The sequence below is a fragment of the Dermacentor albipictus genome, chromosome 9, assembly GCF_038994185.2.
Source record: "Dermacentor albipictus isolate Rhodes 1998 colony chromosome 9, USDA_Dalb.pri_finalv2, whole genome shotgun sequence".
NCBI lineage: Eukaryota > Metazoa > Arthropoda > Arachnida > Ixodida > Ixodidae > Dermacentor > Dermacentor albipictus.
In genome coordinates, this window is record NC_091829.1 from 94,781,870 (window position 1) to 94,805,742 (window position 23,873).

Sequence of the window (23,873 nt, forward strand, 5' to 3'; positions counted from 1 at the left end):
GCACGTGTCGCTTTCTTGTTGACGCTCTTGCTCCCGTATTTTTATGCTGACCATCCTTCGTTTTGAGGTTTCGTTTGACGTTTTGCCGCCGCTCGTAGCTGTGTTCCTGCGTATATTGAAGACTGTGAGCAAAACGGGGACAGGGTAAAAGTGGGAGCCAACCAATCTCCCGCCTTCCCCGTGTTATCCCTGCGCATACTGAAAGAGCACTGATGATGGCGTGATACAGGCTGCGCGGCCCGACGTAGCAGACGACCGAGCGAGCCGGGGCGAAGCGCCAAGGCGTCAGGAAGTGTCTGCTGCCACGTGACCACCTTCTGCGTCGTGGCACATACACCGTCTGAGAACCGAAACCAAAACCGAATAGTGGAAACGCTATTAAAACAAATTACTTAGCGCGCTACGAGGTTTACCTTCTTTCTTTTCTTTGTAGTTTCACAGTCGAGCACATACATTTATTTATTTATTTATTTATTTATTTATTTATTTATTTATTTATTAAATACTGCGGACACGTGGTCCAAGCAGGGAGGGCGACATGTGGTACATACAATGAAAATAAGATTGACAAAACGAACAAGATCATAAAATGACAAGATGATGATGTGGATTCAATTATACAATTCCATTCCGTTACAGTTCGAGGAACAAAAATGAAAACTTACACGTGTTCGTTCTTGCAGAGTAAGGGGTTAATGCATGATGCCTGCGGTGGCGTGTAGTTCTGGTTGATAACTGCGATAAATATTCAGATGGGTCAAAAGATAAACTGTTAGCGCGAAGTAGTTTAAGGAATTCATGTCTCTGTTTCTTCTAAGCTCGTGCGGTTCAATGTTGTTAATTTCCATAATTTCGGTGGAGGAACCCCCAGATCTTGCAAACTTGTTAAATATAAATCTGACCGCTATGCTCTGAATTCTCTCAAGACTATTGATATTAGTTTTTGTGTACGGATCCCAAACTACGCATGCATATTCCACCTTCGGTCTAATTAGGGAGAGTTAGCGTAACATTTTTACTTTAGAAGGGGATTTCTTAAATTTGTTTCTCAAAAGGCATAGTTTTCTGAAGGCTGAAGCGCAAATGTTAGTTATGTGATTGTGTTTGTCTTTATCGGGTGACACGTTTCACCGCCTAACAAATGTTATCGCACAGCGCAGGACGCGCCTGCATGTATCGGAAGTTTCTGGAATGTTATCGATGCTTCCATCCGCTGTATGTGACCGAACCTTGTGTAATCTGATCGCATGTGTGCACGACGCGAATAACGTTTAACTTTGTGGAAGGCACGCGGGTCCCAGCGGTTACTCTGGAACACTCGACGACTGATCTATAAAAGCCGACGTGCTTGACCAGCTGATGAGATTTTCGACGATCGCCGAGTGTGTTGGCAGCTACCGTTGTTCTTTGAGTGCAGCCTGTTTTTGAGGACACAAGTTCGCCCAATAAAACGCTCGTTTCGTTGATCACAGTTTTGCTGCCTTCTTAACCGTCACCACCACGTGGGTCACTCCTACGTATCTTATAACTAGTGACTTCATGAAGAGGCGGTGAACCTAACAGTCAGTCAGATTGAGGTGAGGGGTTGGCCTTGTTGTTGTGTGGTCCAATTTAAGAGACTGCAGCAAAGCGCAGGACGATTCCACACGCTGCTGTATCGACCAATTACCGGAAACGAAGGGCGCAGATGGGTTCTGCAAAGAGGGGACGCGGGAAGCACCCACGCGTGGAAAGAAATCGAATTAGTGGCTGCGCCGTAGAAGAGGCACCAGATCTGCAACCTCGCTCAGAACAAAACGTTAGACGGTCCGAGCTGAAGGGGAGCGTTCGGGGAGACGGGCGTGAAGGTAAAAGGTAGGGGGTGCTTGAGGTCACCAGAACCGCTAATGCCCATGCGCTTTCCACATGTCCAGTCGACCGTCTCGGCCACAGAAATTGGACGACGCGACACTGCCCAGCCGGTTTGAGTGCCAATGTTTGGCATCCGCGCGCGCCTTCTGAGAACGCCGTGTGAAAACGGCGGCATCTTTACGACCAGTCGGCTACGACCGATGGATCCGTGTGGGTGCGACAGCATCTGGTCCCAATGGGCCTTTTTCATGGGTGCCTTGTGCGCATGCGCACCGGAAGTGCTCTGACAGCGACACTAGCGGCGAGCGCCCGAAACATTTTTGGTGACATCCGGCAAAGAACGTACGTACGGGCTCTCCGTGTTGGCCGCGCTGCTCCTTGGCAGGCAGGATCATAGCTTTTATTTTTTTGCGATGCCACAGCGATGTGCTGCCGTAGGCTGCAGTAATGCCAGCGGAAAGCCTCCAAATGTGCGATTTTTTAGATTTCCTGCCGCGACACTTCAGGCAACGAGACGAAAGAAATGGGTGCAAGCAATACATCGCGTCAACGCCGACGGATCGCCGTGGGAACCGACAGCGAACTCCCGCGTCTGCAGCAATCACTTCGTAACAGGTAAAGAAACAGTGACTTGATATTCCTTATTACTTGATGAACAGCGTGTCTGTTGAGCGCATAAGTGTAACTTCGAGCCCTTTCCGAGCGGGACCGTGGCAGGTCGGCGATCGTGCATTTGTTTAGTACGCAGTTTCGGTTGTGTTAGCGCAGTGTGTCCTGTGTCGTACACGCGTTAATAACAGAAACACTCAAGCTGTTTAACCGTCACATTTTATTTCAGGAGCGCCCTCCCGCTTTATGCCCCACCCGGACTACGTACCATCGGTTTTCAAGCACACGCCAATGAGATGCCCTGTGTCAATCGCTCGCTTTGACAGAGTGAAGAAACGGCAAGGTATAGACTGTGTGTGACGCTGTTTGAGATTCGTCAACTGTCAGCATTTACGACCTTGCAGTAATCTTTCTTCATTTTGTATTCGGCACTTGATATTATTTTTCATTATCATGAAATCGCCCGTGTAATGCTGAATACGCCGGCTGTCGTGCGATTGCCGATGCTAAGCAGCATCGTGCAGTACTTTTCTCCCGCAATATAACTCGCGCTTTCGTCTTGGGCGAGTCAGTTACGGTATCGGCGGCAAGATGCTCCCTTCTCTAAACACTAACCCATTTTTAATGGGTCTTTATCTAGCAAAGGGAGATTAAGTGGTCACTTATTTATGAGTAGTACAGAGTTTTTATATTTGATGTTGCGCCTATCTTATTAGTCTTAAATAGCACATTGTTACACTGTCGCGAAATATATTTTAATGTTATTTATCAGCTTCAAGACTGGCAAATGCAAGTGGCCAAGCCAGCAGCGGTGCAACCACATCAGCTGTTGGACAGAGGACTCCACCGAGTGTAGCAGCAGGCCAAAATAGGACACCACAAGATTGTCAACCAGTTGCCGGGGCATCTACTCCACCTCTTGGTCAAGGAACACCATTAAGCAGAGCAGCAAGTGCAATGTCATTAGGCTCTACGACCTGTGAAGATGGTGCAGTATTGCATAGTGTACCAGCTGAACACGAAAAGAGCTGCCAGACGGATAATTTCTCTCTAGAGCGTATTATGCTGCTTGAAAGCCAATTAAGTGCAGAAAGAAAGAAGGTGCAAAAGCTAGAAGTACAGCTAAAAGCTGCTGAGGAACAGACAATACAGTGGAAAGCACATTACTACGAGCTGAAGGCTACAACACTGTGCCTCGATAACATGCAAGGTACTGAGCATATGTTGTATTACACAGGATTGCCTTCTGTGCAAGTGTTTTACGATATACTAAATTTAGTTTTGAACAACAACCCTCGGTTTGCAATAGACATAAAGAGCAGGTCACTCACTGCTGCCGAGCAGATGTATGCAGTACTGGTTCGCTTAAGGACAGGTATCGCCACACGAGAGATTGCTCGCAATTTTTTAATTTCAATGGCCTCATTCAGTCGTATATTTTCAGAATGGGTACTTATATTGCAGAAGGTTCTCACTGAAATAACCAGCTTCCCCACACTTCCTGAAGTACAACAGCACATGCCACTTCATTTTAGACGGTACCCAAACACACGTATAATACTTGACACAACAGAAATTCGTATACAAAAGCCCTCAAGCTTAACTGCCCAAAGACGAACTTTCTCCCACTACAAGTTCGCAAACACAATGAAATGTGTTGTAGGTGCAACACCTGACTGCTATGTTAGCTTTGTGTCGCCATTATATGGGGGAAGTACCAGTGACAGAGCTATTGTGCAACAGTCTGGAGTACTTGATCTATTCGAATCAGGAGATGGCATCATGGTTGACAAGGGATTCAAGGTAGATGACCTTCTGCCACGTGGTGTTGTCCTTCATATGCCTCCATTTCGTATTCCTGGAGAAGCGCAGATGAGTGCCAAGGATGTTGAAGCCACAAAGCATGTTGCAAGTGCACGGGTGCACATTGAAAGGGTCATAAGAAGAATCAAGGAGTTCCATTTATTGGACAGACCCTTACCTATAAACATGTTAGACATAGCAGATGCAATTTTCACAACATGTGCATTTCTCTCAAACTTTAGGCGACCACTAATAAATAATGGGAAGGAAGTGGAGACGGACACCATGTAATAGAACACGAAAGCATGCGGTATATTTATTTATTTATTTATTTATTGATACTGTTGACCCTCGCTTGAGGGTCGTTACAGGGAGGGAATACAATGTACAACAATGTACAATTTTGCACAACATACAAAATTCATATATCATAATCATCAAGTTGGGTGCTCCTGACAAAAGATGTCGATAGAACGTTCGAACTTGTGCACGTCCGATTGCTCGACAACTTCAACAGGCAAACCATTCCAAATTTCGATCACATCAGGAAAAAATGAAAAACGAAAAGCATCAACACGTGACTCGTAAGGCTTGATGGATCGTGTGTGGTTTGTTCTCGCGCTCCGTTTTCCCGGAGGCTGAATATATCTATTTGATTTAATCTTAAAGTGCCCTTGAATTATTTGAAATAAAAGCTTTAGTCTTGATTTTTTCCTTCGATTTTCAAGTGACTCGAGCCCACATGAGTTCAGCATTTCCGTCACTGAATCCCTTCTTCTGTATCTTGACGAAATAAAACGAGCGGCCATTCTTTGAATTCGCTCCAGTTTATCTTTTAGGACTTTTTGGTGCGGGCTCCAGACAACACAAGCGTACTCCAAGGATGGGCGGATGAATGTTTTGTAAGCTATCAGCTTGACATCTTTTGTTGCATGTTCCAATTTCTTCCGCAGAAAGTAAAGTTTTTGGGAAGCTGTCGAGCACACATTATTAATATGTTTATGCCACTGCAGATTATGTGCAATTGTAACACCTAAATACTTGAAGGTATCAACATTTTTTAGATTATTTTTTCCAATATTATAAGAAAATAGCTGCACAGTCTTCTTATTAGTTATATGCGTAAAAGTTGATTTTGTGTAATTAATTTCCATGTCCCATTTTTCGCACCAAAGATGCAAGGAATGAAGGACACGGTTTATTCTAATTTGGTCGGTAGCTTGTGTTATTCGAGAATAAATTAAACAGTCGTCTGCAAAAAGCTTCAATTCTACGGGAGATTCGGTAACCTCGTTAATATCATTAATATAAATTAGGAACAGTAATGGAGCTAAAACCGATCCTTGAGGAACGCCAGAAAGTACTTCTAGTGTAGAAGAAAAACAATCATCCACATGCACAACCTGCCTGCGATTGTTCAAATAGGCTTTAATCCACTTAAGAATGGTTTCGCTAATTCCTGCTCTGTATAACTTGAAAAGTAATTTACTGTGTGGAACCTTGTCAAATGCTTTTGCAAAATCTACGCAAATGACATCTATTTGTTCTTGGGCATCTATGGCTGAACTAAAATCATGTATCGTTTCTATGAGCTGTGTTATGGTAGATAGCCCTCTTCGGAATCCGTGCTGATACTGATAAAAGAACGCGTTATCCTCGAGGAAAGTTAGTATATGTTTACTTATGATATGTTCTAATAGTTTACAGCTGATACTTGTCAGGGAAATTGGGCGATAATTATTTGCGAGTAGTCGGTCGCCGTTTTTAAAAACAGGTGTTACGACTGCGCACCGCCAATCTTGTGGCAACGAGTTAGTGTGTAGGGACTTTGTAAAGATTATTGTCAAGAAAAATGATATCCACTCAGCGTATCGCTTTAAAAACTGGGTTGGAATCCCATCCGGCCCGCTAGCCTTTTTTGAATCCAAAAGTAACAATTGATTAAACACGCCGGCCTGAGTCACGACCAGGTCTTCCATCGAACATGAGAGGGAGGAAGGCGGGTACGCGTCAAAGTCGTCATTGCTTGGTTTAGAAAAAACAGACTGGAAAAAGTTATTGAAATGATCTGCTATTTTTGTTTTTTCTGTTACTATGTTGTCACTAATTTGAATTCTATTTATTTCCTCTTTGTTGCCACTAAGGTAAAGCCAAAACTTCCGAGGTGCCGTTTTAACGAAGCTACATAGTTTTTTATTAAAAAATTGCTCTTTTGATTCCATCAGAGCCGTTTTTAAACTCTTTCGTAATTTCGATACCTCAGCTGAGCTGTCTTTTCTCCTGCGCAGCCTCTTTATCTTGCGCTTGATGTGTATAATAGGTCGATTAATCCAAGGGTTACGGGGTTTTATTTTCTTTTGTCGAGTTGGAATGAATCTGTCAACGCAATGTTTTATGATATTCTTGAAACGTAGCCATAGATCTTCAACTGGTTCACAATCGCAGGCAAGTTCGAATTCACTATATGACATTTCTAGAAAATCTTGAATGGATGTGTCGTCTGCCTGCCTATAAGCCTTAAATTGCACAGGTACAAAGGGTTGGCCACGAGTGTTTGTTCTGATCGGAATGTGCACAGAAACCATTTTATGGTCAGATATCCCGTCTTTAACAGACACAGTATAGTCACCCACTCTGCCCGAGAGAAACACCAAGTCCAAAAGTGACCGGGATTCGAGTGTTACCCTCGTGTCTTCTTCCACGATTTGTTTAAGATTGTGCGAAAACATTATTTGCAGCAGTGCTTCGGAACTAGAAATTTCAACGTTCCCAGGTATCAGTCTGTCCCAGTTGATGCTTGGCAAATTAAAATCTCCGGTCATTATTAGTCTGGTGGTACGGTTCAAGTGAGTGCATAAGAACATATTAAGGTCATCCAAAAACTCTGGTGAAGTGGCAGGCGGCCTATACACTGCACCAACAAGGTAAGTAACACTCGCATAAGTAATTTTGCACCAAACTGTTTCAGGCAAAGTGCACTCGACCGTTACTGCATCTATAGATCTTTTGACAATGATTGCAACACCCCCACCACGAGTATCCCTGTCCCATCTGAACATCTGGTAATTTGGGGGTACCATACAGTGACTAGGCACACCGTTGTTTAGCCATGTTTCGCTTACGACGAGTACGTGTGGACTTTCTGTCAGTAATACATATTCTAATTCGGTTACTTTGTTAAAAAGGCTACGAGCATTCAAAGATAAGATTCGTAGCTATGACGGGGTGAGTTCAGGCATTGATTCGCCGGAATTATCCGAGGTGTCAGAGCCATCATGCGAGTTGCCTGCTTTTCTAGTGCGTTGCTTGAACTTATCTCGGGAGTTCAGGAGCGAGCGTGCGTTCTTCTCGTTGTCCCATGTGTATAACTTGTCATTTATTTTGAGCTTGTCGTCGATCAAAAAGACTTTCTTGCCCTGCGCCCTTTCAGCAGAGGCACTTTCCCACAACTTCCTTCGCACCGCTACCGTTTCCTTTGCATAATCATTGCTTACACTAACCGATTGTCCTTTCAGTTTATTGCAGTTCTTTAGCACTTGTTGCTTTTCTCTGCTGTCATAAAATTTCATAATAATTGGCCTAGGTCGTTCTTTGTTCTTTTTCCCTATACGATGAATTTTTTCGACAGTTTTTACTTCAACTCCCAGCGTATCGTGAAAAATTTTATCTATGACAGCTGCCTTTAACTCCGTCTCTGAATCGCCGATTTTTTCAGAAACACCAAAAACCAGCAGATTGTTACGACGACTATAGTTTTCATATTCAGTCAGTTTCCTGGCCTGTTGCTGAACTGTTACCTCAAGATATTCAATTCTTTTGTTCAATTCTTGTATCACTGCCAAGGAATCAGTCAGTCTATCAGTCTTTTCATTAAGTTGACCAATATCCTTGCTGATATTAGTCAACCGGCAGTCAGACGCGGCTTGATTATCAATAATCGTCTGTAACAGTTCAGCTGTCTTAGGCCCGGGGTTTTCTTCTATGTCTCCCGACATCAACAGCATCAGCACGGACCAACAGTCAATAGCAATGCAATGAAGCCTACCAGGGCACGGCAGGACAACTAAAAATCTATTGTCACTATGGTAACAGCAGTCTGTGGATGGGGAACCAACCTGCACAAACAGCAGCAGCGGGTGAGCCATGCTGTTTCGGAGCACCTAAAAGGTGTCATCATGCACTAAAGTTTTATGATGCAAAGGAACGCACTATGTGTGTGTCAGCCTTCTGATAGTCATCTTCAGATGGTCCTCATCACAATGGTCAACTAGATAAAACCCCACAGCATACTTTTTGAAGGACACGTAGCCTGCACCTGTAGTGTAAAGAAATCCAAGGCGTCGGATACGTCGTGTCATGAGTTCTGGAATAATAGCAGCCTTATAGAAGTACACCAGGCCCTGAAGTATGTCTTTCCAAATTTCTGCGTCAAAATATATACGTTCCACTGATATGCAGTCTTGCAGGTCAGCATGATCTGTGAAGACTACAAAGTCGCACCATGGCTTCTTCGCGACTCCCATCTGTCCTTGTACTTGGTAGTAATAATAATGGTCTTTCTTCAGGGTGACCTCACCATTAGTTACTGCCAAGTAAAAACCTTTGTCAGCGCAGGCGTCGACAACTCTTTGGCCAGCTTTCGAAGCGGGGCACTTCACTTCTAGAAGGCCATCCTCACTGCCATCTCTCACCAGGCGATCGGGCGATGCGGCGATGAAAGAATGCAATTCATGAATATGTAATCCTGTTTCCAGGACATCTATATTTTTGTCATATAGCTGCATGAATTCTAGATATTTTTGAACTGCTTTTGCTTCATTTTGTATTCCGTAGAGCCTGGGGTCACCACTCTTCATTATTTCTTTGCGAGGATAAAGTATTTCTTTAACAAGCCCTTCTGGCTTCAGGCAGTGCAGTATTCTGCGGAACTTTGAAGCAGTTAGCTTCCCGGTTCTTTCTGTGAACCATAGAGGGTTCTTATCCTGGCCTACAGTCTTTGCACAGATATCTGCCCTCTCGGTAGCTGTGAGCGACACCTGCTCCTTGAAATATTCATCGATCAATGTGAGGCACTTCTGCGAATTCATGTCCTCTGTGTCGTTGATGGGGCTCGCATTTCTCACTGGTGCTGGCCTCTCTGTGTAACGGTTCCACACCAGCTCAGGTGCATGTGTTGCAATCGCACTCCTGAACTTCAACAGCCCAGCCTGCCCAGCTGTTCTCAAATGAGGAGGAAGTTGTCGCTTAGCCTTAACGGGCACCGTCTTGTTAATCACATGTTTCTTAAATGTGATGTCCACCAAGGGTTTGGTCAGCAAATGGTTTTGTCCTGAAAATAACAAAATGCGGGGACTTGTATACAGTTCATACACATGTTTTATAAAGCTTACTGGCCAAGATCTATTTTGACATTTGATTACGCATGCGGTTATTTTGCACTAATGATGGACACTGCAAACTCCTGTGAATCCGATCAGCATGCTAGCTCACCTCTTTTCAAATACAGTGTTTCTCTATCAGCATGCTTACATTCTACATTAAGGTACCATTACAAGGAAGAGTGTAGATACCAGACCAAAGCTCCTTTTGAAGTCATTTGTCACATCGTCTTGTGTTCTACCACATACGTCCCTCCTTATTCTGTTCGCTGCATTTTACCTGATTAACTTGAACTGTGTTCTGAATAAAAACATTCACCTTACCTTGTGTTGGTGCCATCCATCTGCACGGGACACTCGTACAAGACGGCCTCTGGATACTTCGTATGGCAAACAGCAATGCAGCTATATGCTGGCACCTTTGGCTTTGACTAGGAAAATCAGAAGAAAATAAAAAGTATTCACATTTAGATGCCTGGTAAATGCTCCTGTGAGTGGGCAAAACAAACGGAAAGAGAAAGCTAATGTTCGTTACAGAATATATATTTAAGAGAGCACGTTGTTGGGCGAGTCGGTCGTACATACTTAATACTTTAAATATATATTTAAGAAACGCGGACTCGCTGCACTACATTGAAGTGCGAGCGTACATTGATTTTCATTCTTTTTCTTTTCTAGCTGCACGGGCAAGGTTCTCGAAGGCGCTGTTATCCGTGCATGATATAGATAGCTTAAACGGTTTATGCACGGTCGGGTTGTTTCTTTTTTTGTGTAAATACGGTAGAACATCAAATAATCGCCAGAACTATTCGCCGCGAACTACTCTTCGCAAGGTCATATAGGCCCGAACCAGTGACATGTGAATGCTTTTACGGCACCCATCGCCCACAGCCTGTGGCTCGACTCACTTTGTAAACGAAAAATGAATGTTTCCCGACAGCGAGCCGTAGCGGTGCCTGCACGTAGAGACGGTGAAAGCGCTGCCACCTCGCGAACGCACCGTTGTTAGGACACCGTTTTCTACATCGTCGTTCAGTGTTATATCATAAGGGCGGACAGCACATTCGTGCACAGCATTTCACGTCTCTAAAAAATGTACTTACCCAGCAACGCAATCGCAGTATGCTTGGACGACGGCCCCTGCTCCGCCTTTAGCAAGCGCTACGACTTGCTTGTAGTGGCCAGCTTTCATCGAGCACAAACATATGCTGCGCAACACAAGTTCGGTCCCTGTTGGTTGTCCGCACATCAAATACTCGATCCGGCGAATGTACCTTTCCTCCTTGAACATCCAGCCTTTATGCAGCTGCCGGTGCGACTCGCCGAAATGGCTGTCGATCATGTTGTCAGTCACTGGCGGCACCAACTCCAAATCGCAGCTCCACTGACCGCCGGAGTCGTGAAGTTTCTTGAAGTCTTCAATAGAAAACATGTCGAAGAAAGCTTCGCAAGAGTCGACAGGCGGTTGCGAAAATCAGCGGTGACGATGCAAGCGTACTGTGGAAACTTTAAACAGCAGCAGTCACAGCACAACGCAAAGCAACAAAGAGTGTCATGCCGCCGCGTCAACCGAGAGCCACCGTATTTGCTTTCGGCTCTCGCCGCTAGAGGCGCTCTCCCATCGTGAAAAAGGTCAATTATGGATTTTTGATTTCAAGCGAACCGGCCCACAGCTGCATGGGGGACCGAGTTTTCTCAGTACTGGCAGGGCAGCCCAGTGTCCTGCAGACATGCCGTCAATAAGCCGTGGTTTCGTAGAAACATTCTCGGGGGGGGGGGGGGGGGAGCAGCTTGCATGGCGGCCGCTTGCAGGTGAAAAGGGGAGGACATCAGCGGCCGATATTCGGAGCCCAACGTAGGGGAGAGGGAGATGACACGTGTCTTTGAGCTGCGTGCCGCCAACGCCGTGTGCGGCACGAATGCAGTTGTACTATTGGTTGCAATGAAGTGAACTCGCATGTGTGATTGGCTGGTTTGCGACTCCTTTGTGCAACTGAGGGCTTAAAAAGTCATGTTTTGTTTGTGTGGGAGAGAGCGGAGTTCGGGCTTGGACTTAGACAGACGCCTCGGTGTTTGAATAAAGCGTCTCTTTACCGGACAACGGCTCTTCCTTCGCGCTGCCACCAGCTGCCACCGTGTACTCGATCCATCGAGGGGCGCCGACTTCGGATCGTAATTACGTTTCCCCCTTAACTAGTATTGAAGCTAGCGGAGGGTGAAGGGAAAGGAAATTAACTATAACTTATATGTATAAAGTAGGGGTGACTTCTCACGTGTCATTCACAGGAGTACGCTTTTATCTGTATTTGGTGTCATTCCCCAGCACCTGCATCATGCAAGAATATTATTTAAACTACAACATAAGCTAGTTTGATCACGGATAGAAACATCTTTGAAGAGCAGACAGTCATGGTCAAATAATGTAATCGGTACACCACCTTAACAGTATTATTAATATATAGAACAAAGAAAAGAGGGCACAGGACACTGCCCTGGGGAACACAAGATGTGACCGGAACGCTGCCCGATTTTTTTCGCCGTTTAACTCGACGAATTGCTTCCGGTTAGACAAATAAGCAGAAATCCAAGAGATAAACATGTGAGAGGTTCTTGCATTTTTCAGTTTTAGGATTAATTCATCATGCGGCGCCATATCAAATGCCTTACGGAAGTCATGGAAAATTATGTCTATCTGTCCGTTCTTGTCGAGGATTGCTGCAAAGGAATGAACTACAGTGACCCTGCAGCTGTGTGACAGTCGAATACCCTCGTCTGAACTCATGCTGGGAGTCAGTTAAAATGCAATGGTTTTGTAGATATTTGGTTATGCCTTTTTCTATGACATATTCGATGAGTTTGGAGCATGATGACGTTGAAGAAATGGCACGGTAATTTTCTTCAAGTAGACGGTCTCCTTTTTTACGAATCGGTGGAGTTCGGGCTGACTTCCAATCACTCGGTAATTCAGACCACAATAATGACGCACGGAATATTATAGCAAGAAACTTTGGTAAGGTTACAGCGTATCTACGGAGAAAGAAGTTCGGGATATTGTCAGGCCCACTTGAAAGATTTGGGCTTTAGGTTCAACATCATAGATAGTACGCCAGCATATGATATGAAATTTACGTCTAATGGTCGGTGCAGTTACGGGAAGAATCAATGGGATTCGAGAAGACACTGTGAAAAAAAAACATATTAAAGTGATGAGCAAGTTCTACCTTCCCCGTAACCGTCTGTCCATGTATTGTCATTTGGGATATTGGCTCCTTCTTCTCGGCAATGTAATTCCGAAATTTACTTGGATCGCTAGTAATGAAATTAGGCAAGTGTTGAGTTAAATTAATAATCCTTTGAAGTACTCACGGCAAGCGCAAGCTTGCCTTGTACTTCAGATATCAAGTTTGGCGGCGCTCGGGCATTTCTTAATCTCTTAATTTTGCGTTTCATGCAAATGATGTTGCGATTGATACACGATGTTTGCTTGTGAGCTTTTCTTATTTGGTATGAATTTATCAAGACAAAAATGACACTTGGCCATAAAGCGGGTCCTAAGTAAGTTAAGATTATTTTCGTCAAAATCAGCTAGACAATTTTCCAAGTAATCGATCACGCATGCGCCCTTAGTGCTAGAATAATCTAACAAAATGGACAGATGGTTTCTTTTTTTTTACGTTTAACGCAGGAGACAAGTAGTAAGGAAACACAAACAAGATAGTGGTCGGATAGCCCCAGCTCGATCACCACCGTGAATTCAGCGAATTTGCGAGCAAAGAAAACAAGGTCAGAAACTCAATATAAAGAACCTTGTACATGTGTCAGCTCAAGAACAACTTGTCTGAGGTCATGTGTTAACATGATATCAGAAAGTACATTAATGCCCTGACTATGATGTGGCCCAGGCTGATGGAGAAACCCGCAAGGTGGAGAAAAGTAATTAAGAGAAAATGGGACATACATCCTTTCGTAGCAATTGCTACAAAGCCGGGTTTCCGCAGAGCTATTACATCAAAGTCTTGCCTTTGCTTCGAGTTGTCGATAAGTTCGACTTCGCCCTCCCATCCGCTAGCCGCCTGGTTAGCTCAGATGGTAGAGCGGCTGCCCCGGAAGGGCGGTGGTCCCGGATTCGAGTCCCGGACCAGGACCAATTTTTCTTCAGCTGCGAGGCTTTTCTTTCAAGGAACCCGTATAGGTTTCCTTTCTAGCAATTACTACGAACAGATGGATCTCATTTTCCCTGAATTAATTATTTATACTTTCGTCTGCAAGAAACTTGATGCCTCTCCCTCTTTTGAGCTGCCAAATCATATACCTATATTTTTTTAAATACTTTAAGTTCCAGTTATATTACCAGCTCATCGCCATTACAGCCGCATTAACCCCAGCAGAACAACCGTCTATCCTCCCGGCGCGGACTAGCCCCCATGCACACATTTTTATTATTATTATTATTATTTGAAAGCAGCAAGGGACTGGAACGGTCTGTCTGCCAAAGCCACACACCACTCCTACCTACATCCCTTCAAGGCTGTTCTCGAGTCATTGTTCGGCTAAGCTCAGCCAATCCATCATGTAATGCTCAATCACTGAGGCCTTTGAGGTATAATAAAGGAAATAAATTAAACAGGCACATACCATCCTAACACTCGTATTGATAATGTCGCACTGAAGACGCAACAAAGTAGGCAGCCCGGAGAGTCGCATAAGACTCATATCTTTTGTACACCGTGAAAATGTGACGTGAACACAAGCATAAGAGCAAGCAGGAAAAGCGCTATAATTAACAACGGAAGCTTTTTTTTTTAGAACAAGAAACATTTATTATTAAATACTACCTGCGGGCGGCCACACTCATACCAAAGCATCTGCAAGCAAATCAATATTACATTCATAAACTAGGACAGAGTGGACTGACACGTGAAGGTTTATTTTTCGCTATAGAACGTTTGCAGGCTTTCAAGGGGTAGGTTCCGTTCAAAGCGGAACTGATTTGTAAAAAAGGCAACTGTAGTAAATTATTTAGAGCGCTCGGAGACTTGCCAGAATATTTTGTAGGGTGATGAACTCTATATAGGGCTTTCTTTTTCACACTGACCTACTGGTATTGCTCCAGCGTGAACCTCCTGTTTAATTTAGACGACCAAGCTGTTCGCATAAGATGTCTCTCTCTCCCCAGTCGCTAGCACTACACGCAAGAAGGCAATAAATGCCCCTGTGTTGTTTGTCACCAAGACTGCAGCCGTGTGCGACGCTGCCATGCAACAACTACCGTTCGTTCGCTGGTTGGAGCAACTTGTTGCAATAGATGCTCCTGCCAATACTACAGTTAAACAGGCGTCGTCTCCTTTGCGAGATAATGTAGAGCATCCTTGGGTACCTATAGTTATCCTTATTATGTCGAGCTTTCCTGTCTTTGATGCGTGCAACGTGCGAATAATGCTAGCGCATTAAGCTCGAAGCAAAGAGCGTTGGGTTATTGGTGCAAAACAAATTTTGTGACACAGTTATTGAAGATAACGAGAAGGCGTTTCTCAATTTTTGTGTCCCTATACGTGAATGAGGAGACGGTTCGGGAAATACAGGTAAACTTAGAATGCTGATTCTATGTTCGTTCATTTTTTGCCTTTCCTATTTCTCTCTTCAAGTGTGGCTCACTGCAGTGATGAGGAAACCGAGGTGAGTCAGGTGAAATGTCTTAACGAACAGCTGAGTGAATCCCTCCTGGCTCACACAGAAAGAAAATATAGTGAAAGCAATTCAGAGTAATATACACCCTAATTAATATGTAAACGTAACAGGAGAGGCGAACGGAAAGTTGGACGCAAACAGCAAAATTGGGTGTAAAAAAAACGTCGCAGTTCCGCCCGAAAGGTGAAGCATGGATTTCGACAGCAAATTAGTAGACATACGAAGTAAGGAAAATAGTTTCATCGGCTTTGTAAACTTGGAAACATTCGCTCACTAACTAAATCAACAAGCATGGTGCCAGCGCGCACAGGAAAACATGAACACATTACACTCGATGACCGCGGACCATCGCTGTCAAAACGCTGGCGCGAGGAAGAGCGGCAGCAGCAGCGAGCGAAGTGACCTTCGTGCTGCCTATCGCTTCAATGCAAGCTGCGCGATGAGAACACAGCACACGCAAAGCTAGGAGCCGTCGGCCCACCTAGACTCTGCCCCCGAAGCATATCCTTTTCATGATAAAGCCCGCGCGTTGCTGCCGAAGTACGACGCCTACCCCGCCCCCCCCCCCTTCTTCCTTCCCTCTCATCCCCCACGGCCTTTAGCGCGCCAGATTGTGCTGCGATTGCGTACTCCCCTCGCGCACTTTCATTCCAACATACAGCCTACGGCGCGTGGTGACGGTGTTATCGCCCTTCGACTTTATGCGGAACATCACGGCGGCGCCGACGGCAAAAACGCGCCTGGAGTGTCCACGTGACTGCTAACGCAACAAAACAGCGACAAAAGCGCAGAATAACAACGAAAAAAAAGATCGCTACTCGGTTAATAACACTGTACGAACAAGGTCTTTATACTGTAAACTTTCTCACTAAAGAAAACAAGCAGCGCTGGGGCTGCAGGCCGTGAGAAGACAGCGCTCTAGCTATTCGCTGTGACGGCGGTAGTCCCTGTTGAGAAGTTGTGTGGTCACTGCGCATAAACCAACTTACACCAATTTGTCTCGCGCAAATTGTGACCGATGTTTGTATAGGTTCTGTGCGTGCGCGTCAACAGTCGCCTTCGTGGGCACGTGTCGTTTATCGAGGACGAGACAGCAATGACAGCGATAAGATTAGCAGGGAAAATATTGCCAGCAACAGGGGAACAGGGGGAAGTTCAACAGCCCGAATACCGACGAACTCGGAACATCAGCAACAGCATCGAGAACGTTCGCCGGCTGTCTGCACAAAGCACGACAAGGACGAAGTTGTAGCCACAAATGATTGATTCATTGATTCCATTTATTTATTTATTTATTTATTTATTTATTTATTTATAAGCACTGCGATCTTATGCAAGATCTTAGTACGAGCAAGTGCATAAAACAGAAGAAATACAAAAAAGGAATTGGGGGGGGGGGAACTACAATCAAAAGCTTTTTTTTTTTACAAAGCGCTCAAGAAACAATCCACAATAACGACATGAAGCAATGCTACTTCAGCGATTTTCAAATTATATAGTAATACAGTGATTACAAACAATCTCAGCAATCGCTAAATGCTTTTCATTATAGATATGTCTCGAAAAGTGATGACCAGTCCTGTGTTACAGTTTTATCGGACAGCTTATTCCTATCTACTATAGTTCTAGGAAAAAATGAATACTTGAAGCAGTTAACACGTGTAGTGTAACTGGAGTTGCAGCTAGTGAGTTTCTCTGTCTGGTAGCATAACCTAGGTGAGAATGTGATGCGTGTCGATGTTGTAATGACCGTTTATTAGCTGGCAAAATAATTTTAGACGACATACTTGATTTATATCGGTTATAGAAGGCAAGCTGCTCCGATATAAGAGGTTAGTAATTGAAGTACGGCCATGTGTATTCTAAATGAATCGAACCGCTTCTTTTTTTTTTCAGCTTTCTATAGCTTTTCTATATCGCTTTTAGTGAACGGGTCCAATTAATTACAGCGTTTTCTAAAACGGGGCGGACAAGTGTTTTGTGTGCCCGTAGACGTACTGTCCGTGTGGAGGATTTTAATACGTGTCTTAGAAAAAACAACTTCCGGCGGCAGTTTGCTATTAATGTGTCAAGATACTTTGACCAGGAAACATCCTTTGCTATGCACAAGCCAAGGTATCTCTATTGCGTTATCTATGACAGAAAAGCGTAGTGTTACGTTTCGCCTACGACGCGCGATATGGTCGGCGCGGATGCAACGGACGTCGGGGCTTCGTTCAAAGCGGCGGACATTTTGGCCCGTTCGGAGCGGCCGCGACGCATCCCCGCCGAGCGCGTCCCGGCATGTTCAGTGCCACGTGTCTTTGTGTGTGCGTGTGTGTGTGTGTGCCCACGCTTGTCAAAGCGTGGCAGCCGGGGAGAGGAGCTCCCCCAGTGTGAAGCGAGGAGGTCTGACCGGCGCCGGCCCGGCTGATGCGTCACCTCCTTGTCCCAACGTGTCTCTCAGTCCGTCTGTCGCCGCTGTCACGTGGTGTCGTCCCGTGACCTTCCTTCTTGCCCGCGACGCCAAGAGTATAAGAGCAGCTGCCCCCGGACGCCAGGAGGGAGGCTCCGATTTCTTCTGTTGAGTAACGTGCTCTCCCGTCTCTCTACTTCGGTCGACCTGACCGCCCGCTCTTTGCGATGCTAGAATAAACAAGTTGTTCTGTTAGCAGTCGCCTCATGCTTTGCTGGGACCTTCGGATGCTTCCAGTGTGCCCCAGGCCGCCAGGCCAACGCTACCCTTGGGGCTTGCGACCCATTTGCAACAACGGGCGCCAACGGTCCGGTTGCAACAACGGGTGTCAGCACTGAGGTTCCAACAGCCGGTGCCATCGGTGCGGATCAAATAGCTGGTTGCCAGCGGTGAGATCGCGACAACGGAGGCCAGCAGCGAAGATATGCGGTTGACTGTATGCTGAGCAGCACAACGACCATCCGGGAGCAGTGCAACGAGCCCTGTGTGATGACTGGTTGCCTGCAGCGGAACGACTGCGCTGAATTCTTGGCTGCGAGGTTTGGTGAGTGCGGGACTTTCTTCTTCTGAGTTTTGCCAGGCTTTTGTTAGTGTCAGAAACAGAGCTGGTAATTGTGGTTGTCGTTGCTGCCGGGTTAGTTGCGGCAAGACAATAGTAGACAGTAGAGAAAGCAGCATTCAGAGCAGCCATGGATTTGAAGTCGTTGCGCAAACCGAAATTGTTGGAGCTTGCAAGAGAGTTGGGTCTGGATGTCTCAGACAAACTCAGAAAACCAGAACTGCTAAGGGCTATTCTTGAGTTAGGAGCTGAGGATGACGAGCTGTCGGAATGCCTTGAGACCATTGAGGAGAGGGAGACGGCAAAAAGACAGGAACGCGAACTTAAAGAACAGCAACAGCAACAGCGAGAGAAACAAGAGAAAGATGAGCGTGAACGTAAAGAACAGATAGAACGAGAGCAACAAGAGAAACAGATAGAACGAGAGCAACAAGAGAAAGAAAAAGAGCGAGAGCAACAAGAGAAAAAAGAAGAGCGTGACCGTCAACACGCTTTAGAAATGAAGCGTCTCGAGGTAGAGATGGAACGCGCTCGTAATGGAAATCAGGCACACGGTGCAGGAGAACGAGTATTGTTTAAAATGACTGACCTGATGCGGCCGTTTAAGCTTGGAGAGGACATTGGTTTGTTCCTGGTTAACTTTGAGCGAACGTGCGAGAAGCAGGGGTTCTCTCGGGAAACGTGGCCACAGCGCTTGCTCACTTTGTTACCCGGCGAGGCGGCCGACGTAGTCGCTCGCTTGGATAGAGAGGAGGCAGAGGATTTCGACAAAGTGAAATCGAGTCTGCTAAAAAAGTACAGGCTGTCCGCGGAGGCGTTCCGTCGGAAGTTTCGAGAAAATGAGAAAGGCAAAAGTGAGTCATATACAGAGTTTGCCTACAGGCTAATGTCAAACATGCAGGAGTGGCTCAAAGAAGAGAAAGCGTTCGGTGACCACGAGAAAGTTCTGCAGTGTTTCGGGCTAGAACAGTTTTATAGTCGGTTACCTGAGAACGTGCGGTACTGGGTCTTGGATAGGCCAGACGTTAGTACGGTGGCTAGAGCCGCTGAGCTAGCCGAAGAGTTTGTGACGCGTCGGGCTCGCGGAGCTAAGGACGGTCAAAAGGGTGAATTTGGCTCCAAGTTTGAGAGGCCGAAGTTCACGCCCATGAGAGCAAAGGGGGACACACGTAGTGCGGATGCGAGTGAAAGCATTCCGACTGAACGTAAGGAGACGGCGGAAGCCGAAGCCGAACGCAGAAAGCGGTTCGAGGCGAGGCAAGCGCGCGTGTGTTATACGTGTCAGAAGCCGGGTCACTTTTCGGCGCAGTGTCCAGAAACAAAAACAAAAGTCGTGTTTTTGTCATTATGCAGCACTGACGAAAACATGATGCTTCTCGAGCCTTACATGCGAGACCTCCTCGTGAACGGGAAAGAGTGCCGAGTGCTTCGCGATTCCGCAGCTACGATGGATGTAGTTCACCCCTCTTACGTAGAACCCGATATGTTCACGGGCGAGTGCGCATGGATCAAGCAAGCCGTGGAAGCTCACAGCGTGTGTCTGCCCGTAGCAAAGGTGCTTATTGAAGGACCTTTCGGAGCACTTGAGACGGAGGCTGCAGTGTCATCTATGCTGCCCCCCCCAGTACCCGTACCTATTTTCGAACAGGTCCGATCACCTCCTGCGCGAGAAGGGGCTTTTGTTTGGTGAGGCTAGCGTTCAGGCCTTAACCAGATCGAAGGTTCGGGAGCTCGCTGCAAAGGCGGTAGTTGCGGGGCCGACGTTGTCGAACGATGAGAAAGGGTCAGAGGCGCAGCAAGCTGATATTCAGAGCACGCCCGAACTGAATAAAATTGAGCCTGTAGCGTTAAAGGCACCAGATACTGGAGAGGAAATGCCCGACACGGGAAAGTTAGAAGAGCTATCTGAAGATTTGCTCATCGCGCCTACGTCAGACGGACTTAATAGGTTGCTAAAAGTCAGCCGGTCGGCTTTGATAGCCGAGCAAAAGAAGGATGGCAGCCTAGAAAACATACGCTGCATTGTCAAGGAAGGTATCGCCAAGAAAAATGCTCGCTTTGTGGAAAGAGGTGGGGTCCTGTACCGGAAGTATGTAGACCGCAGGGGAGTGGAGTTCGATCAGCTTATCGTGCCTCAGTGCTATCGTCAGGATCTGTTGCGCTTGTCGCATGGGGGTTCGTGGTGCGGACACCTAGGAGTTAAGAAAACTAAAGACCGCCTCTTGCAAGAGTACTATTGGCCAGGGTGTTTTCGGGACGCAGACCACTTTGTGAAGACATGCGACACCTGTCAGCGGCTGGGCAAACCAGGGGACAAATCGAGGGCGCCGTTGAAGTTGGTACCTATCATTACGGAGCCTTTTAGACGGCTCGTTATTGATACAGTGGGACCTCTGCCGGTAACAGCCACGGGGTACAGACACATTTTGACTGTGATCTGCCCAGCGACAAAGTTCCCTGAAGCAGTGCCACTTAAAGAACTCAGCTCAGTTGAGATAGTCAATGTACTACTGTCCATATTTGTTCGAGCTGGTTTTCCTGCGGAAATCCAATCAGATCAGGGCACAGTGTTTACTAGCGCTTTGACGACAGCTTTTCTCGAAAGGTGTGGGGTAAAGCTGTTACACAGCTCAGTGTACCACCCACAGTCGAATCCCGTTGAGAAGCTCCACTCCGTCATGAAGCGCGTGTGGAGAGCATTGTGGTTTGAACAACAAACAGACTGGGAGCTGTTTCTGCCTGGGGTGATGTTTGCATGGAGGACCGCGCCGCATGCGGCTACGGGGTTTTCGCCAGCTGAGCTAGTGTACGGTTGCTCGCTGCGATCTCCGCTTCGCATGCTTCGAAACGGATCACTGCCCTCTCCAATGGCTGCAGACCATCTGTTCCACAAATGGCCGCCTCCTGCGCTGGAGCCTCGCTTTGCAACAATATTCCTTTGAGGTGCGTTACAAAAAGGGGAGTCTCAACGGTAACGCCGATGGCTTAAGTCGAAGCCCCTAACGTGGGAATCAGCCTCAAAATTGTTTGTTATTGATGTTTTTCTTCCCGAGGCAGGATTTTTAACATATTGCTTTTGTGTAGTGTTTCAAAGTGATGATGTGCTTTCTAGTGCAATTTTCCGATTTGTGGACGCGTTCTGAGTGCTGCTAGACTACTGTAAGGAACTAGGCAGTAGTATAAAAGGGGAAAGAGCCTGGCATGGCATAGTGAGGGTTGTGCCGTGCTTGCTGACTGAGCGGCTGAGTTTCGGCGCAGTTCTAACGCTTGCTGGGAAAGAGAACAAGAATGGCAACTCTCCTGAAGTCACTTTGCAGTGTCCTGTGTGAACCTGAACGTGAGAACGAGGCCTTCTCGGTGCGCTGCGCTCAAGAAACGCCGAGGGACGACCGACTTCGGTTATGAGCATCATCGAGCGACATCCCTCCGGACAGCGGATGCAGTCCCCTGACCATCGGGATCTCCCTCCCCCGGCGGGGCGGTCTGTTACGTTTCGCCTACGACGCGCGATATGGCCGGCGCGGATGCAACGGACGTCGGGGCTTCGTTCAAAGCGGCGGACATTTTGGCCCGTTCGGAGCGGCCGCGACGCATCCCCGCCGAGCGCGTCCCGGCATGTTCAGTGCCACGTGTCTTTGTGTGTGCGTGTGTGTGTGTGTGCCCACGCTTGTCAAAGCGCGGCAGCCGTAAAGCCCCTCAATTTTCCAAAAGTAGCGCCATTCTTAGATCTTTCCGCCACCCCGCTCACCCAGGCGCTTCCTCCTCCACTCCTCCTGTCGCCCCAGCCTCCTCCGCTCCCCCATTGGCCAATCTGTGTCACGTGAAAGCGGGCCCCGCGCTTTTGTATATTTTTTTCTTTCCGGCGCAGAGCAGGCGCCGCGTTTTTGTATATCTTTTCTTTCCAGCGCGCTGCGACCCCCAATCTTGGGCCTGCGACCCCCATTCTTGGGCCTGCGCGACGAAGTACGGCAGGCGGTTTGAAGGAGCGCGGTAGTTTTATACAATGTGTTAGGGCCGAGTGCTTAATTGCGATGCCGTGCTGCTGCGCCTACGGTTGCCACAACAGACCCAGTGACGGCAAAAAGCTTTTTGTTTTACCATCCACCGGGCGCAACGCAAAACGAAGTAAAGTGTGGATTCACAAGATCGGGCGGGCTGACTTCGAGCAAGTGGCAAAGAACGCGCGGCTTTGTGAAGTGACACGGCTCCTCCAACCTCTTCTTTTGACGCCCGTGTCAAAACGGGCCCGTGTCCAGTGCATTGGGGGTGCGTTAAAGAACCCCAGCTGCAAAAAAAATTAATCCAGAGCCCCCATTATGGCGTGCCTTATGAGATCGTGGTGTTGGGATGTAAAACCCAAGAATCAACTTTTCTTCTGTCTTGTGTGCCTTGACTGTTCCAGTTAACGCAACACTGCTTCCTTGTGAAAACTTACAACGCAAAAGAATACAGACGCACGTAGTATACAGAGATAAAATTAGCACTTCAACAAAAGTTTTGCTGGTGCCAATGAGGGAGGGGGATAATTATTTTCTGGACCTCTTTCCAGTTGTCCCATCAAGTTCCTTCTTTCTTTTCTATCAAATTCTAACCATTTGCACTGTAATAAATAAATAACGATTTCATATGCTGGTACGTTGTTAAAATTATCTATACCGCCTATGTGTGAAAACGTTGCTCATGGCCACCACAACCTGTGCATGAGCTACGTACATCTGTAAAAGGCGCGGAACAGAAACGGCCCTGCTGCCAGGCATTGCTGACCGCAGACAGTCGGAATCTCTCACGCTCCGGCCGAACAAAAGCATCCTGCAGGTACGTAAATTAACCTACGAAACCATGTGCACATACTTTCGCGCTGTCAAAACCTGAAACTCTTGTAATTACTCGCGTGTCTGAGCACACCGCGTGCTTGTGTCGTGTTTCAGCAACACGAACTTTCAACGTGCGCACGCTTTACGCCTTAAATACGCCTTGAATAATGGTGCTTTTCTCTATTTCTTCCGCAAATCCGACACGACATTCTTAAGGCCAGTTACCGACTGACAAAGCAAGATTTAGATTGAAAAAACTGCTCCGCAGGACTCGAACGAACTTTTCCGCGGATTTCCTCCCGTAGCGTGTTAGCCGTCGTCTGCTACGGCAGGCCCACCACCAGCGGCGCCACCGTCGAGGCCGCGCCGAGCGGAGGAGGAGGGAAGTGAATGGCGCTACTTTGGGAGATTGAGGGGCTTTAGGCAGCCGGGGAGAGACATGCGTTTCCCCGCAGGCCGGCTGAGGCCGGTGAACAATAGAAGGCAGCATCCACGTGACCCTGCGCTCCCGGATGTTGGTTCCCTAAGTTGGTTTCCAACTGTCCCTATGAGGCTACTGAATACCTAGTGTGTCACGTGATTGGGGAGGTTTCTTCCCTGTATTACTGCCGGAATATAGAACAATTCTAGCGCGTGCAATGACGCAGAAACCACGTGATTCTAAACGCCGTCTCTCCGCTTCGGAATGGCGCACGTCTGTGATCGAGCTGCCATCG

At 46.8% G+C, this 23,873-nt stretch overlaps 2 protein-coding genes across 2 annotated transcripts; one reads left to right on the plus strand and one right to left on the minus strand.

The window, feature by feature from the left end:
• Window positions 1-2,094: 2,094 nt before the first annotated feature.
• On the plus strand, window positions 2,095-9,964 carry LOC135908324 (uncharacterized). The gene is made up of 3 exons (XM_070525023.1): window positions 2,095-2,466; window positions 2,690-2,803; window positions 3,233-9,964. The coding sequence occupies exons 1-3, from the start codon at window positions 2,265-2,267 to the stop codon at window positions 4,552-4,554; spliced, it is 1,638 nt and encodes a 545-aa protein (XP_070381124.1). The 5' UTR covers window positions 2,095-2,264; the 3' UTR covers window positions 4,555-9,964.
• LOC139049504 (uncharacterized) lies at window positions 8,299-11,245 on the minus strand. Its single transcript, XM_070525025.1, has 3 exons — window positions 10,745-11,245; window positions 9,966-10,072; window positions 8,299-9,592 (listed from the first exon to the last, which is right to left on the minus strand). Exons 1-3 carry the CDS (start codon window positions 11,071-11,073, stop codon window positions 8,472-8,474), a joined length of 1,557 nt encoding a protein of 518 aa, XP_070381126.1. The 5' UTR covers window positions 11,074-11,245; the 3' UTR covers window positions 8,299-8,471.
• Between the last annotated feature and the right edge of the window lie 12,628 nt (window positions 11,246-23,873).

What these genes read in the sequence shown, in the direction of transcription:
- LOC139049504 (XM_070525025.1), bottom strand. Translation starts at nt 11,073, where the DNA reads ATGTTTTCTATTGAAGACTTCAAGAAACTTCACGACTCCGGCGGTCAG. An exon ending in TACTGCGATTGCGTTGCTGG is followed by an intron (nt 10,073 to 10,744) that starts GTAAGTACATTT and finishes TGATTTTCCTAG; the next exon opens with TCAAAGCCAAAGGTGCCAGC. An exon ending in ATGGATGGCACCAACACAAG is followed by an intron (nt 9,593 to 9,965) that starts GTAAGGTGAATG and finishes TGTTATTTTCAG; the next exon opens with GACAAAACCATTTGCTGACC.
- LOC135908324 (XM_070525023.1), top strand. Translation starts at nt 2,265, where the DNA reads ATGCCACAGCGATGTGCTGCCGTAGGCTGCAGTAATGCCAGCGGAAAG. An exon ending in CAGCAATCACTTCGTAACAG is followed by an intron (nt 2,467 to 2,689) that starts GTAAAGAAACAG and finishes ATTTTATTTCAG; the next exon opens with GAGCGCCCTCCCGCTTTATG. An exon ending in CAGAGTGAAGAAACGGCAAG is followed by an intron (nt 2,804 to 3,232) that starts GTATAGACTGTG and finishes GTTATTTATCAG; the next exon opens with CTTCAAGACTGGCAAATGCA.